Source organism: Amphiura filiformis, chromosome 8, assembly GCF_039555335.1.
Source record: "Amphiura filiformis chromosome 8, Afil_fr2py, whole genome shotgun sequence".
Lineage (NCBI taxonomy): Eukaryota > Metazoa > Echinodermata > Ophiuroidea > Amphilepidida > Amphiuridae > Amphiura > Amphiura filiformis.
The window spans coordinates 15,211,599-15,229,974 of NC_092635.1; the positions used below are offsets into that span (position 1 = coordinate 15,211,599).

The window sequence follows — 18,376 nt, forward strand, 5'->3', positions numbered from 1 at the left end:
GGTTTAATATTTATTAATGTTCTTAGTTCATGTGCTCATTTTTTCATCATCTTTAACATTAGTCGAGTCAAGAAATAAATCAAGCTTGATAATTATATTGTTGCATTGAAATATATTTTATTCTCCATCACCAAATAACTACAACACACCGTGCGCACATGAAAGATTTGACAAAAGTGAAAACATGCAATCTGGGTATCTTAAGATATTTTTTGTTACATTTATATTATTATAGGACCACTTGAGATAAAACTTACATTTTGTATTACTAAGTTAACTATTATTTATTTTGGTCTGTATTACGTTCATTGTCTAGCTTATTGCTGTTTTATTTGACAATACTATTTTTGGTTCTTTTAATTATGGAAGCATTCAGCTTCACATTGATCATGATCATCTCCAAGATATCACACAGAAAGGGCAACATGAGCACCAATGATACAGAAGGCTCTATGCATTCAAACACAGTGGAAATTATTATTTATCACTCACTGAACACAATCCACGTCAATCAGATTTTGCAATTGATTTTACTTCATTATAAAAAATATCATCAGTACCATTTCACCCTTTCTCTGTTGCTTCAATTATTCTTAATCTTGGTAAATTTCTCTCTGGAATCTGGAATCATTACGTTCACTTGGAATCATTAAATAATCTCTTGGAATTAATCACATATTTTATAACTTTAAATAATTCAATCACCAACATTCAGATGATTACAATACCTACCACAACATGTACAAAAAAAGTTTTACCAGTTTTCTTTCACTTAATTTTTCACAGCACTTTTTGTTTTAACAGTTTTCTTTCACTTAATTTTTCACAGCACTTTTTCGTTTTATGTATGATATATTTTAATATTATATGCATAATTGCAAAGGTTTTAATACAAAAATATTAAATAAATACTACAGCAATAGGAAATTTTAATGACATTAATGTGACCCTGGGACAACACAAATTCACAACTTGAATCCTACATTCATACTAGTCTTGTTGGGGGCAACAATTAAATTTGCCAAAATTAAGCAAGCAAGCTTGTTGATATACAGCACTTTTGCTTCAAGAATTGTTTACAAAGTTAACAGCAATATTACACACATTTCACACGCACAAAGAAAGTTTTTCATTCATTTTAATTCTGGAGTGGTTAGTGTTTAAAGGAATGCTATTAGCTTCTTTAGGGATCAAGGGTCAATCTAAAGGTTCAAAGGTTAAGAGTTCAATCTGAGGTCAATATCTTCTACATATCACTGGAATCAGTACTCAAGTCCACATCATTTTGATCTGAGCCTGCCATGTAGTCAAATTCTATGCGGTCAACATCCATATCAACAACCTAAAGAGACAACATATAGGGAAGGCACAAAAAGATAAAACAGAGGATTGCATTTAATCATAGATCTGCATTCAAGTAAATCAAAATGCTACAAGTTGAAAAGTTAGTAACTGTAATATCACAAATTCTGATCAAAAGAGGAATAATGAAGTTTGAATATTCAAACTTTTAATTGAATGTACTTTATATCAAACCTAACAGTCTTCCTACTGTCAATTCTAAGTTAGTAATATTTGGTGATCAATTGCATATTAAAGTGAAATCTCTACATTCTACATGCAGCTAACATAAATATGCACCAATAAAATTGATTTCTAGGTGATCTTCTAAAGAATTTTAGAACTGAACTTAAGACTAAAGCTAAATAAAATAATAATTAATACTTGAAACTTCTTCAGCCATTCAAGAAAATAAACAAGCACAGTTAAAGTTTTGGCCACAAAATGTAAATGAATTTTAGGAAAGCTATTTTGCATGCAAAAATTGGCAAACTAACATAAAGAGCAAACATACTACATGCACTAAGCAGGCAATAATGAACATGCAACACTCAGTAATGGATTTATCCATTTAACTCAACAGTAAACATTTAGCAAAAACAAATAAAGATAGAAAGGGTCACCTATTCTAGAAGTCATTTCTTTAGCTATTAGTACATTATGAATAGCTTAAAAATAGAAAATATCTCGCGAGTTATTACAGTTTTCGATATATGTTCACAAAGTTGCTCTGAGCAATGATGATCCACTGTTGCTTCATTATAAAGAAGCCTTTGGCAATAATCTCGCCTATTAAACCCAACTATACCAACAAGTTTGTATATTTGGCAGAATGTGAGCATCATCAATACTTGTGTTGCTAAAAAATTTCTACATTCTTGAATTTAGATGGCAAAATAGGTACAAAAAGTTTGACACTGGTTTGGGTAAAATACTTAATCTAACTTCCATTTAAAAGGTTTCTTTTATCTTTCATTAGATAAACACATGAACATAGCCAATATTTCATATTGCTCAGAGCCACTTTGCCACCCCGTCTCATCAAAAAGCCCAAACACTACTCTTCCAACTCCTCAAGCTTGGGATGTGACTCAAGGTAGACCTCCTCTTGCAATTCAGGTGGCATGGCTAGATACATGGTAGTCATCATTGAGGTGCTACAGCTACCACTTATCTCATCATGTTTTATATGAGAGATATGAGAAGGACCAGTCTGCATTGAATCTATCCCAATTTTGAAGTTAACCTCCAAGTGAAGGGACACATTGCATTTAGCAAGCAGCCATCCTATTCCATTTCCAAGAGCCATTACACCTCGATCTGAGATGGCTAATGCATTACAATGTGTCTCTTTCTTACTTGGGTTGACGGTAGTAGTGGGTTTGACCGGTGGGTTTAGGAACCCTGAAAGCAAAGCCCAAAGTAGGCAGGGCTTTTTCTTAGGGTGTTTCATTGGAAGTAGTCATTGATCTTGTGGTACATGGTTATTTTCTTCTGTCTTTTTACTAATGGCGTCTGACTCATTCGATGTTGAATCTTCAAGATAATCTCTCACCTGGTTGGGAACCTAGAAGAAGAAAATGCACAGATAGAAAGAAAAAAACATATAACACTAAAAGCAAGCTAACTACTGTATAAACAATACTCAGATATGTCTGAAGTATGAGTAAATTCATTGTGTAAATTTAATTGTGTTGACGCACAGTATAGTAGCGTAGCCAGGATTTTAGTGTGAGGGCAAAGCCAAATTTTCGTCCTCATTTGTCAATCTTTTGTCCCATTTTATCCCTGAAAAATTTCGGGGAGGGGGGAAGGTCCCCCAGTTGACCAACTAACACACATTACATAAATGCATTAACTGACATACTTCAGGCCTGAGCTAACTATAAAATGACATGCAAGGATGAACAGTGTGTGACTTGATGAATTAGTTAAACTCAAATTTATTGCTCATCATGATTTGCTAGTATGTAACTTTGCACTGGTGAGTTTATTTTGCTTGGTTGTATTCAACATAGCATTATGTGCAAGTTTGCATATGAGTGTGTGCAGTACTGAGTGTGTGCATTGTCAAGCTAATTAGAATTACTAGTAGGAAAGCGTGATGAATCTTAACAGTATGTGTACCGTACATTGAAAGAATAAATAAGTATGTACATCTCATTTATTAGTTCCGATTCAACAACAACAAGATATGGCCAACTGAACTGGATGCAGAATTAGTGAAAATTCTCACAAGAAAATAATTTACATCATCCATAAACACAACAACCTCCACAAACACTCAACATAATTACAAGGTTTCATATGTTAGTGGTTAACGATGGGTAAAAATCATTTATTAGTTCCGATTCATGAAATACAACAAGATATGGCCAACTGAATTGGATGCGGGATTAGCGACAATTCTCACAAGAAAATAATTTCTATGATCCATAAACACAACAACCTCTTCAAACACTCAACATAATTACAGGGTTTCATGTTAGTGGTTAGCGATGGGTAAATATTATGACTTTGTTGAACATACTAATGGACAAGCAAGGAGTTTCCATTCCTAAAACATGTTGCCCAAATCCTCACAAGAAAGCACAATGACTGAGACATGTTTAATTGGGTATGCCAGCCCAGCATTTATTAACTCTAAAGTGTGTTATGTTTCTCTTTGCTGTACTGTTTATTTTTGATAAGTGATATAAACAGAAAGTTTTTGCACTTGCATTAAATGTTTGTTTAATTCCATATATATTTTCTGCTATGATTACCATTAGCCTAAATAGTAATTTGAAACTCAAAAGCTCCATTTGGCCCCAAGTTAACTTAAAAACTTTGAAATGTGGTAGATTCGATACAATCTACATACAAACATGACTTGCTACATGTATATGTGGCATATGGGCACCAAAACTGAAAACGCCCATATCCCAAGGACAGTTCAATGTTCACCATACTCTGACACCTCCTCTATTTATTAATTTGTCAATCTAAAACCTGAACAGGTTTATCACTGTTTATGTTCTTCAGAAATAAACAGCAAAATTATTGCAAATATATGAAAAAGCTTGAAATTCACTATACTAAGGGAAATATGTAAGAGCTTGTGCTTGCTTATGACATTTTCTCAACCCTACATGTCTTTCAATGCAATTAATCATTCCTTATCACAACCCATGCAACACTCCATCCTACATTATTTCATCCCGACACCAAAGTTCCTTTGAATCAATGCACCATCCCAGTTGAAGTAACGTAAGGCACTGGATTGCCCTGTATAGGACAAGTATGGACAGACAGAGGAGTAGTTCAACTTACATGTATCTATGACCAACTCAAAACTGCACTCTAAACTATTCTGGTCATCTCTACCATCTACAAATCACAGACAAGTCAACAACAATAGATTTGTTCATCATGCAATTTTTAAAAGATTATCTTAAAAGTTGGACAACATTTACAATACTCGATGAAACACCGCAGACTTGTGATTTTTATCCAAATAATGTCACATGTTGTAGCATGCAAAGGGATAGGACAACCTACAAGGCCAAGTTTTATCAGCTGCTAAGTTAAATATTAAACCACTCAACCTTCAACATCAAAAGTACAAAATATGTGTCCACAAAACTAAAATATTTATTTACACCATATTAATAATAATAATAATAATAAAAAAATGCCAAGCTACCAGTATACATATCAGTTACTTATCAGAGCTGCACATGTGTAACATAGTCAATTACTCATGATGTGACATATTGTGACAAGTGATTGCCTTATCAAGAGGTTTACTCTAATAATGCATACTAGTCTCATGTGTCATGTCTAGCTAAAATTTGAGCTATTCCATTTGGAAAACACATCCCCATTCCGGAAGATTTTGGAATTCCAACCAAATTCAACACTATAAATTATTCTGGATCCAATTATTTTCATCTATAAAAAGTGGAAACAGTTGGAAGATAGAAAGTTATTATACTTGAGGAAGATTTTAGAAGCTTATACTTAGGGGAGACTAGAGGAGATTAGGGAAGATTTTAGAAATCCAAACAAAATTTTCTTATTTTAGGCTGAATTGTACAAAACTCAACTGGATTTGATAAATTTCAACAATTTCCAGTTGGATTGATCATCAGGTACAACTTAAATTGAGTTTGCAATGAAATCTTCCACAGGGGGTATGTTTTTGAAATAGAATAGCCCATTACAAGAATTGACCGATTAAACTGTATCTTACCAGCCACTGCAGAGGCCGTGAATTGATGAGATAATCTGCCACGGCCTTGCTCGTATCTTGCAGGTTGTCTAGTTGTTCACGGGCACGGGTCAACAGGTTGCTTGGCAGGTCACTGAAATATTGGGCCTGTTAACAATAATGACAAGTAAAATGGTTAATTTGTGATTAATCAATTAAGTGATTAGTGAAATTTTGTTGTATAAGACTTACTCATGACTTGGTTGTCTGAAGGCTGTTCAATAAGAGACAAGACCAATTAGCTGGGGTTTCTTTTCTTTTCTTTTTCCAAATTAATCAACCTTGCACTGATTAAGTTTTGGAATTATTCCAGAATACTTTTTACATTTTGTATTTTGGGTTAATTAGGATTTGAGTTCAGCTGGTTAGGGATTGGGATCAGGTGTATAGCACAATCATTCATCAGTATTTTTTTCAAATAATCGCTATTAAATTCACAAAGAACTATTTGTTAAATGGTTTAATGTGCATCTAAGGTTGCTCAAAGACAATGATGATAATGATTACACTTTTGACTTAACCTCCAGAACTTTATTAGAGATAGGCTATCATGTTTCCAGTCTAGCATGTTTGTTTAAAATGATCTGGACAAAATTCGGCAATACTGAAATTCTATAAGGCAATATCTTTCTTATAGTTGCAACTTGCAACTTTCAAGAACTAATTTAAGTCAAATATGTCAATTGGATTCCAATTGAAACAATACCAAATTTTGTCGGCCAAATTTCAGAACCAAGGACAAAAATGTCCACACCTCTCTCCACACACACATACACCCACTTGAAAAGACTTACTTCTTCAAAGGATTTGTATACATTCTCGGCAAGATCTCTAGCCTCTTCTACCCTGGTGCGAAGATTCTCTGGGAGGACACTGACACTGGCTGCCACATTACGACTCAGGACTCTCAGGCGTCCGGCAAGGTTATTAAGTGCAATCGCCAGGGTTTTCTGCTCTCCATTCTATACAAGGTAGAAAAAAAGAAAAAGACTACTGTCAGTGTATAGAGTCACTGAGCCATTGAGCATCTTTTAAAACCCCTGAGGAAAAAAATAAAACAATAACTTCTATTTAGTTGATAGCCACTTCAGATTCAGATTCATGCTTTCCAATGGTACATTTGTGGGCCAAATGAACTGTGATAGTGCTCAGTGCTGAGTCTATCAGACCCATGTCCCAGATAGGCACACCTGCACATCCACATCACAGTCAGTTTCCAAAGGCACAGAATGAAACACCAGACTGTCCTAATCTGCATATTAATGACTACCCTGTATAAAGATGTCAACAATAACAAATTTTTAAAGAACTTCCCTAAATTCCTAATCAATTTACCAATTTATAAATTGACTTCTGGAATCTTAATGTGATAATCTTGTTTATCACACTGAATCAATGTGACCTGCATAAAACCAGGATCATGGCCAAATCATACAAATAGATACACTACCAGATTTCTATTGCAGCAGCCTGCACAGGTGGTACTCTGCACTACCAGTGTAGTACCAGCGCAGTACCACTGCTGGTGGATCCTATGGAGTAGCAGCAATCAGCATCGGTACTGTGTAGGTACTCTGTGTGTAATTTGTTTTGACATAATACCACCTTCAATTTTGAATAATTCCTCACAACTCACCTTTGCTTCCACATTTTCATCTCCAGCATCTTCTCCTTGACCTTCTTCACCTTCCTCTGTAGTCCAGTCATCCCAGGTGGTCCACAGTGTATTCTGGGTGCTCTCCACTCTGGTACGGATGGCCTGGTTGGCACCATCAATGTTGCTCTTAGCATAGTCAATCTGTATTAATCACATAAGTTCACATCAAATACAATTTAATAGACGTTAAGAAAATAATACATTGTTTTGTATGTTGTAAGGTCAGGGTCAATTCAAATAAACCTTTTGTTAAGTTCAATTTTGACAGTCTTGTAGACATAATTAACTTGTAATATTAATATTCATACAACATTGTGAAGTAGTATTATAACACTGAAGTTCACATCAGTGAAGAGCTGTAGTGACTTTTGACTAAATACTCTCCTTGAATCAGTAAGTGTGTAAAATTTTAAAATATTGTTGAACACATTCATTTTGCTTGAATCATATAAACTGCAATGCATGTAACAACTGCACATCAATTTGTAATTAGGAGAACAGTGCCAGATATTTGACAGCTGATTTGTATTAGTTGCCAATGTCTCCAGGCTAATTACAGATGTCATTGGCTAGATTAATTGAGTCTTACCAGATTGACAGTAAATTGTAGCTTCTCAACTGTCTCATGACTTCTCTTCTGTGCATACTGGATGTTCTTGAGGGCACGCTGGTAGAGACGACGTCTCAGCTTGGTAGACACCTTACCCATCTTCTTCATGCTGACATCAGTTGGTGACACCTGTCCTTCCTTCTCTGGAGGAAGTTCAACCTCATCCTCCTCATCTTCTAGCTCAAGTTTTTCTGAAAGATTACGGGAAAATAAGCTCAAATTTATACAATACATACATAGCTTCACTAATGTAATCGACTCTTACTTAAAAACATCCCAACTTTGGCCCTACACAGGCAAGATTGTGTATCCTATGAAATTCTAAAGGAACGTAAAAGGGCAGCATTGACAAAACATTTTCTTACCTTCCTCATCAGGTGGCAAGTAATACTCAATGGCATAATCAGATGCCGTCAGTGCCATATCAACACTGGACGTGACCACTTTGCCCATGCGTGTATTCAGCAGGTTGTTCACCTGGTCACTGCCCATTTTCTTGGTGTTCTCAATCACATGCCAGGTGCCATCTTGTAAGGTGGACACAACCTGGAGTCAATGAAAAACATAGAGGAATAGCATAATATTGACAGGTACGGCTTGATACAGGCCTGAGATTAAGTCCACAGCACCAAAGTACTGCAAAATAAGGACAGTCGATATATCAATAATAATAGTAATCAATACCGGTATATCAACTATGAAAAAAAGTATCGAAAAATCAGGAAAAAAGGACTGAAATTGGGCAATTGTCCTACATGTAGGTCATGTGATTTATATATATGTGACCCATCACATCGAAACAGACCACTTCGCGGCTAGCTTCATTGGCAGATAACAATGAAAGAAGATGAAAAAATATAAAGAAAATAAAAAGAATTCTGAGCTTGTTTTGCCTCATAAAACATTTTTACTGTATCTGATTTCAACAAGTAAGGTGTCATTTTCAAGCTAAAAAGCAGCAGTTTATCCTAGTGTTTAAATCTCCATTTTCATTTCTGCCTCGAGGTGGTCTTTTCGATGTGATGGGTCACATATATTGTACTGCTGGGGCCCAAGGAGAAAATAGCTTTCCATGCCAGTAATGAATGAAAAAAACTGAGGTATGAACTAATAGCAGATGATTATCATGTATAGATGAACATGAGTAAAATTGGGAGGAAATCTATTAATCAAAAACTGAGGTATGAACTAATAGCAGATGATTATCATGTATAGATGAACATGATTAAAATTGGGAGGAAATCTATTAATCAATAGAGTTGCCAATATATTGATTTTTAAAAGGTCTGACTTGATGGTCCTTACTGCAAAAGTAAAACTTCTAAAAGATATCAAATATGGGGAAATTAAAACAACACAATCTTTTACTTTTAGGCTGGCAAATTATGGAAGACTACATGAAGCTATAAAAGTTGATTACTAAAAGAATGATTATGTCACTTGAATGCTGACATTTAACAAAAACAAGTGTCGTTAATTTCTCTAAATAATACTTCCCCCTATTATATCATATGACCTTGAAATGACATAAGAATATGGGCTGATATATCTTATGCAATTCAAGAAGGAAATTATGACTCAAGATTATAGGATGTTTGAGGTTACACAAGAGTCATTCATAATACATAAATCTCAAGTATGTGTACCTTTTCCGTTGGTTCACCAATGATAGGTATCTTCTCTTGAAGGCTGTCTAGCTGCTTGCAAGCAATATCATTTGCCATAGAAACTGCAATAAACAACAAGTGATGTTATGATCAAAAAATCTTTATAGGAGTTTTGAATTTTGTTAAAATATAAATTGGGGGGAAATGCACAAAATTTGTACCTCTACTTTAAGAATGTTTATAATGTTCATCCCTCAATTTTGAATGTCTTTTGTAGTCAACTAATTCAAATCAAATTTATTTATCAAATTTCTGTCAAAATCAACTAAAAGATTATTGCTAAAAATAGAGCAGGAGCAACAAAAATCAAATGCCTGAAAATTAATTCTTTATACATACAGTAGTTCCCATACACCCCCACAACACAAATCCCAGACACACACTGACACAGATGCACTCCCACACAGAAAATGGCTATTAAATGTGCATGTGATGAATATTTGGATTTGTGTGTTCACCATTGACAAAAAAGTTTCTGTATCTTTTATGGTCTTGGGTGAAGGAATGACTTATTTAATTTAAAATTTACAAATTGTTACTTTTAACACTTACTTGGTTTGCCAAATCGATCCACCACTGGTTTGGCAGTGCTTGTAGCGACTGCCACTGACTTCTCTGCAACTTCCAAGGTGTACTTGACCATGCTGCTGGACTCCTTGGTCCAATTGTATACACTGGACACTTGATTCATGGTAGAAGCCACCACTGGTAGGCTTGACACCTTGTTCACAAAATTCTCATTTGCTCCATCTACTACAACTGCCATTGGTGAAGCTTGAACTTCTGTAGCCATTTTGTCGTTATTTGGTTTTTGATGATTTGTTGTTTCAGAAACCTGTAAGTTTGGTAGTTCTACTGAAAATAAATAAAGAGAAAAATGCGGATCAATAAAACTGTAATTATAATATACATGAAAAGTGATACAATTACAATATGCACAAATTGAAACTTGGCATATGTACAATGTACATCTTCCAATAGAAACACATTTATTACAAGTGTATGAGCCTCTACAAGCCTGAAAACTTCACTTTTAATTACAATGTAAACTTTTAGTTATTGTAATGTTTCACCTGTTGGTTTCAACAATCAACATACATGTAGGGGCTGTGCAATATTTATGTACTAACACCCCATATAGGGTGGTGAATTCTTAATATGGCCTGCAAAAAATTGCTTGCCCCCCTCACCATACCAGAAAATCTTTGCCCACTCCTTTCAATGTGCCAAAAACCTTTACCCCCCCCTTTTGATGTGCCAAAATCTCCACCCCCTTTACACAGGCAAGATTTTGAAGAACACAAATTTAATTTAATTTGTCCAAATACAAGTGGAGCAAGTGGGAAATTTGCATAAAACATATCAAAAAAAGTAACTAACCCCCCTTAAACAATGGCCGTTATTCAAAAAGGGACTATTGTTTTGCAAATCTGAAAAATGCGTTGGAAGCAGAATTTATTTCTGCGCATTTTGACATCCCATTTGATACGATAGCCTAGAAAACAATAAAACACAGGTCAATTTAATGTAGTGAGGTCCCGATTTGAAAGTCGCACTTACATACAAATTTTTACAATACAAAAACACTCAGATACATTTTTTTGTATCATTACACAGATTTCGTTCCATTACACTGAATGCAAAATCAATAGAATTTACTGCAACTTTCAGATCTTGGGCTACATTGATTTAAATGTACGCTGTGAGGTCTATATTTAGTCAATTACTACAAATGTGCAGAAATAAATTCTGCTTCCAATGCATTTTACAGATTTGTAATACAATCACCCGTTTTTGAATAATGGTCAGTTACTTTTTTTGAGATGTTTATTTTTAAAATGTGTTCCTAAAATAATGTTTTCCTATACCTTTTAGGGTGTAAATACACAAAACATTTGTGCCAAAAACCACCTTGCCCACCCCTTTTGACTTGCCAAAAAATGCTTACCCCCTTGTCCCACCCAAATCTTTGCCCCCCCTATTCACCACCCCAGGTGTACACATCATTATTGTACCACCCTTATGTACTGGGGGGGGGGTGGGTAAGGGGCAGCGATAACATCTTGGGGTCCTGGAAGGGGCCATACATGCAGACTCTGGGGCACAAGTGTTGAAAATTGCCAAATTGGGGACACATTTACAGGACCCCCTTGAACACAGCATGGTGCAAGCAAGGCAAACCCTGGGGGGGGGGAGACAAAATCTAAAATCACAAGATCTGAAATTTGAATGAAAGCAATGACTCTTATCAGTAAACAAGTAAACAGAAGTCAAAACCAAACTTTTTGTCACATGATCAGCTATTGAGCAATACTAACTGCCCGTGTGCAATCCACATGAACTCTGAACAAGGACATTGCAAAATTGTACAGTTCTATTGCTTCAGACTGGAATGTACACAGGAAAGTATCAAATTCTGATTCTAAACAAATATTAGCTGATGAAGCCACCAGACAAATGCCAAAGTGCAGTTCGATAAAAATTAATATTGTTGGTAGGTAGATTTAAGTAGAACATTCTCGCAGACAGGTTTCAGAAATATTTGTCAAGTTAAATGTAAGTTCCATGCAGGCTTACATTCTAGTCTACAGTCTAATTGATGATCAGTCAGACTTCAAAGATTGTTCTGGTTCTGGAGTCATACAGTAGCTTACAGTGTTCTTTCTTTATAATATTATATGGTGTAAAATGCAAGACCCTGATATAATTGGGTTCCCAGACAGGCATATTGAGAACATCCAGGCACCATCATACGTGTAGGGTTGCCCTGTTCCTCTGATCAGCTGCACATACTTAAAGTTGCAATGCACGATCTGCTGTGCAGTCAAACTCAATGCTGTGCAACCGAGCGGCAACAAACAGTACGGTTACCACAATTATTTTCACAAAGCAAACATTTTTTATTCAATCTGGAAAATCCCTAGTTTTAGCAGCTTGAAATTTTTTCTTGAAGTTGATATGTTCCCTTAAGTTAAATTAAATTTAATTTGAAGAACACAAATTTAATTTAATTTGTCCAATTAAAATCTATAGAAATACAATGTATCTGAAACCAAGAGAATTTCTCAAATCTTTTTACCAAATTTCCATCCACATGCACTGTACATGTACATATTACAATCAAAGGCAGAACTTCCTTGGAATCATAAAATCAATGAGAAAATTACTGTACAATGATTGATCATGATGACCTGGGACAATGACTAACTTCTCTGCCTGAAATCACCACTTCCTGAGATCAATATTTCTACTGGCACAAAGCAGCCTCCCACATGTCACATGTGCTACACATGTGTAATGCTCTACTAAACATAATAATGAAACTAATAACATACCGTAATAGACCTAGTGTCCACTGATTGGAAACGATTCCATCAAGTATGTATCACAACTTACCAGCCTCTTCACAATCATCCACCTCCATACTATCCGGCATACTACATTTTTCTGGTACTGACATCAAAGCATTCACCCTATTTGGGGTTATGAACTGATTAGGTGGTGCAAATTGCATCTCAAAATTAAATGCTCCTCCAAAACGATTAAAATCCAGAACACCATTGATAATAACACTAGATATCAAAGTCCTTGATAGAGGTCCAAGTTTGAGTTTTTCCTTGGACATTAAAATATCTTGCCACACTTGTTTCTTAGTATCCCGTTTTTTAACGCTCATTGTGATTGAGGTTAAATCAGTAAGATGAACCAAAACTCACTGGTTCTCATCATATTGCTAACTGTAATATGGACAGTGGTCTCAGTGGATACAATGGACAGACAAAAGACAAACAAAAAAAAGCTAACAATAAAGGTCCAATGAAATCCCTCGCTAAGAGATCATGATTATGGCCTTGCTGATTTGCACATCAAGGCTGATCTTTTTGCAAATAAATTATACAACTTCAATGGACACACAGGTCATGCCATGTGAGGTTTTTTTAAAGACCCACATATTATGATATAATGCAGATAAATCATGCTTTCAGTTTTTGAATATTTGGCGATGTTCGGGGAGTGGCACTTGTAGTCAGAAGTGCAATCATGCTCGTTTTCACAGGCAAGCAATGAATTCATGTGTGTGCAAAATGTACATTGTTTGATGTTTAGGGTGTCAAAATATGTTTGTGGAAATATATAAACTTGCATTGGAAGCGGTTTTACTGGAAATTAACCTGCTTCTCTATCTACCTAAATGTAAGTAACCTGCTTCCGTTGACCAGTTGATATCTCAGATGAGAGAGTAAACATGTTCTCTCTTCACGAACTCGTAAACATGTGTTTTAAATTGAGTTGTTTTGGATAGATAATGTTATATTTTGTGGATCATCATCAATACATTTTTTGGCGATAACATTATGAATTTCAGCAGATATGAAGAAGAATTGCGGTCACACTAAGTTGTTTGTACTAATTATAGTTTTATTTACATGGGCTTAGCAATCTGGTATTTACAATCTTTCGTCACAAAAGTTTTGTGGAAGATTGACTGACCCAAAAATTGGCCAAAATCAGGGTCAGCCCTTTAAAATTTTTTGTTTGTTTTTAGTTTTTAGTTTATAATTTTAATATTTTTTTTTATTCTGTGTCTAAATTTCATTTCAAAGGTAAATTTGGGCAATGACATTTTTCTTTAAGAAGAAAATCATTACGGTAGGCCTACTGTAAACTCAATATAACAATTAACATTTGTAACTATCCATTCATGCAGCAATGTTTCCAACAAACTTGGGAGTCTTATGCCTGTAAGTATGCAGTCATTCTAATTGAATCAATTTCTATGGTGTATCATCCGTATTGAAGGTCTGAAGTATTGATGTATCTTTCCACATGACCAATGTTCATTGCCTAGTACTACAGACTATACAGACTTAGTGACTAGTGAGCCATTAAATTTTTTTTCGATCGATCGACCCACCCCAAATATCCCACTGGAGGGCAAGCAAACAATTCTTTTTTCTTGGCCTTATACACGTATGTAGTCTGACAAGCGATCACACGCTACCGTACTTGTACTGTATCATGATCCAACTATATTCCGACCATCTTCTACTAAATACATGTAGATCCCATGAGATGTTCCGAGTTGTTTCTACAACATGATCACGCCCTGGATCACACTTCTCAAAGCTGCTTTCCCTGATCAAGATTATCAAGACCCAGGTTGACACACTGATAAGGCCGTGTAGTGCACCAGACATGTTTACTGTCCAAACAACAAAGTGCATCAATATTTAGGTCAGTGATTCTGCCAGGGTTAAAATTTCTGCATGAATTTGTGAATCTGCCCATCTAGACTTTATTATAAAAACTCCTTATATCGTATTAAACAGTCCGGGGCGTTGCATTTTGAAAAGGGGCGTTTATTCTAAGTGAATTTTCAAAGAAAAAACTCACACATATGACTTCCAGAACTTACAAAATAAGACTTTCGGTTGCCATACAATATGATGGCGCCTCTACATGTACAGGAACCACATATCATCAGAATTTCAGAAAATGATGAAAATATTATTAGATCTGTAATTGCAGATAGAATCGGCTTTGTAAATTGTCATGCAATACCAAGATCATGACATGCTTACTAAAGGATGCTTACATGCTATGGCATGAAAAATTTTGCTTTTGGTCATAGTATAGTCCTAAGAGACTAATGTTTGGTGACCAAATCTTTGGAACAAAGGTTTCAAAGTGTTTGTGGCATGCCTGAACAAATTTCTCTTCAAAGTGTCAGACATTTTTGGCAATTAAGGTCAAACAGGGTTCAAAATTAAAAATCATCCCAATTCTTTACCAAACTACTCGCCTGGTCATAAGGAATCCAAAAAGGTATAATTTTCGACTAGATTTCAAATGCAACATTCTGGCATCGAATGTGAAGCTCATTAACTAGTGAGAAAATTCATGGCTAGACTTATTGAGCAAATAGGCTGCTAAAACTCAGGCGATCTGATATGTTGCCGAATTGTGTAAATTTTTGTTTGAGAAGTCTTGTCAAGAATTTGCTCACCGATAGCTTCACATTCGAGGCTAGAGACCTTTGCGTTCAAAAGTCTGATTCGCTGAAGCATGACACCGTGTAAAGCAATGGAAGTTCAGAAGTAAACACAGTCAATCAAGACGAGCGATTGCATCACAAATGTTGCTAAAAATTGCACTTCAACCAGCCAAGTTTTATGACTATTCAAAATACAAATGTAAAGGCAAATTTTACCCAAAAGATACAGTTGGCTCATCAAAATAACTTTCAATTTCATCCAAATTTCAACATTTAAAACAGAATAAACAACATCCGTTGCAAAAAATTGTCAACACTGTCCGACCGAAAAATGATTGCAAGTTCAACATACATTGTACTCTAGCATCAATTCAAATGCGTAACTATCATTCTCTTGGTTGGGCTGGCGTCACAAAGGGGAAATAGCCTTGTAAAACCAGTGTGCGCAACTCACAAGCATGTGCATTTCCCCTTTCTCGAGCTGGTTGCTATGCGAGCGCTTGTGCAAAGGGGACGAAGGGACAATGTTCCCGGATGTCTGACCGAGTGAATGTGCAAATGAAATTAGAAGCTACACTACAGTTCTGGAGTAGGGACATTTATGAATGATCTTTTACTGTGTTAGTTCCGCCTCTGTAATATAATGGTAGTACGCGCTTGTCAAAGGTTTAAAATATTATAGCGGTAGCCAAGAATTACTTAACCTTTGAGTTTGAAGGGGCATTTTGTGATTTAAAAAAAAGATAACAGTAGAAACCTCTCTGCTCTGGCGACGTAATGTTTGTGTGCAAAATATTTCTTGCATTTTTTAAATGTCATCTGGCTCGATCAAGACACTCTCGTCTGAAATAACAGGTTTACATAAATAAATTTACATAATTACAATCTGACATTTTGAATTTGATTGTAAATTGTATCACTCTCAATCATCCCATCGCAATCAACTGAAATTTTGGGAAAAAAGATCCATGTCTGAAACATGTCATGAATGCATGTCATTATTTAAATTAATCATAAACTCATGAAAATTATAAAGAAGATGTTTAGGACCACGAGATACTCCTTTTAAACCAAATCTAGACTACGTTCGACGAGAGTGATTCAGTGAAAGTGTGTACGTGTATTACGTGCGTGCAAGCTTACCAAAATTTTAAAGGGAAAAAACATTATGAATACCATGTATACAACACAACCAATATAAATAATAAATATTATTTACAAATTTATTCCCATAAAATGATTGAAAAACATGTATTTTACTCACGATTTAAAGATCTAGGTTGTCCAAGTCTATCACGTCCTAAATACTCTCGATACTGATAATGAAAAGCTCACATAAATTCAGTGCGAATTTATAGGATTTCAACACTCCGTCATGTATGGAAACGGGAAATACCAATGATTCATTTTCACGACTCACCTTTGACCGCAACGTGATGTGTACCATTTAACCAATCAAAAACTGCGTTGTACAGAACTCGGTTCGTGACCAACACTTTCAACCAATAACTGGTACCGTTTTAAAATTTTACCTTGAACTATATTAATGAATGAACTGGAGCCTGCACGCAATCAGCTGGGTGAGTTGCGTCATAAATGATATCTATTGATAAAGAACTTCAACTTGGTAAGTTCAAACAAAGAAGATGCAATAATCTAATACCCAAACACTAAAAATAAATATTCCGCGGAAAGCCCGGTGCGGAAAGTTTGTCGATACTACTACCGGGACCGCCAGATAAACTCAAGTCTTTTCTTTCTTTCTTTCTTTGAGTTTAAGGCCCTTCACAATTAATTCTTAGTTTCCTGTTTCATGGTTGAAAACCAGGGATGAGGCGACTTTATAGTTTATCCTTATAATAATCAACTATATTTTGTATATATTAATTATTAATTATTAATTATCTTTTATTTTCTTTATTTTAAAATAAGTGGTCGCAACCTACATCAAGCCATTTTGACAAGGAGCATGCATTTAATTATTTTACTACTATGTTTGATTTTATACATATAAGTAATGGTACAATTAGGTTCTATGTTTATTCATCATTATAGATGATATGATCAAAGTCAGAAAGTAGCAAATGGTAGTCATTAAAAGTTATTTTTAAAGAGAAAATCCAAAATATAAATAAAATAATTAAATATTTTGCAATTCTCTACTTTGGACGCGGGCGGGAAACAGGAAACTAAGAATCAATTGTAATTGGCCTAATGGCGCGATTGGCGCCTTCAGCTACTATGGCTATTTGCGCCAGTTACATAATCTCCAGCATCCAGTACCTTCAAACAAAACCTTAACAAATAAAAATTCCTTTAAAAAAGGAATGGGGCGCCCAAATTATGTGAGCTTGGACGTGATATGGTGAATTCCATGGCATGGTGTTTAGATTTGGTCCCGGGATTTGGTATCATAATGATTTTTTCTAGGGAAGAGTAGAAGATGATCAAATGCAAGACAAATGTGTTTGATTGGGGAAGGTGTATCACAGGACCGTTTTGGATGAAATAAATTGAATTGGAATGAAGCTGTCGTGTCAATTTGCGATTATGTGGGGGGGGGGAGTTCAATTTTGGGGCATATTGTAGTGATGATATTGCTTTGGATATTGAATATTGTTGAATTTCGTTATGCAGGGGGTATATGATGGATAGTATAGAAGAGGATCTACCCTATGTTGACCAAAAGAAAAGTTTTTATGAATGTATAACGTCTGTGATACATATACATCATAACGTCTGTGATACATATACATCATCTACTTGCTAATACACTGAAAATCTAATAGAGATGAAGGATAAAAGACAATTACAGAACATTCATTCTTCAAAAGTAGCTATATGGGTATACAAT

The 18,376-nt window shown here is 35.3% G+C and overlaps 1 protein-coding gene across 6 annotated transcripts; it reads right to left on the reverse strand.

Annotated features, from left to right (window-relative positions):
• Positions 1 to 92: 92 nt before the first annotated feature.
• LOC140158680 (perilipin-2-like) lies at positions 93 to 16,940 on the reverse strand. Of its 6 annotated transcripts, none has more exons than XM_072181858.1 (10): positions 16,787 to 16,940; positions 10,080 to 10,382; positions 9,507 to 9,589; positions 8,226 to 8,406; positions 7,840 to 8,051; positions 7,230 to 7,391; positions 6,388 to 6,555; positions 5,576 to 5,701; positions 2,897 to 2,908; positions 93 to 1,342 (listed from the first exon to the last, which is right to left on the reverse strand). In XM_072181858.1, the coding sequence occupies exons 2-10, from the start codon at positions 10,318 to 10,320 to the stop codon at positions 1,247 to 1,249; spliced, it is 1,281 nt and encodes a 426-aa protein (XP_072037959.1). In that variant the 5' UTR covers positions 10,321 to 10,382; positions 16,787 to 16,940; the 3' UTR covers positions 93 to 1,246. The 6 variants fall into 6 exon arrangements, with proteins under 6 accessions (XP_072037959.1, XP_072037962.1, XP_072037964.1 ...); XM_072181861.1 differs by lacking the exon at positions 2,897 to 2,908 and adding an exon at positions 4,531 to 4,608; XM_072181863.1 differs by lacking the exon at positions 2,897 to 2,908 and adding an exon at positions 4,654 to 4,710.
• Between the last annotated feature and the right edge of the window lie 1,436 nt (positions 16,941 to 18,376).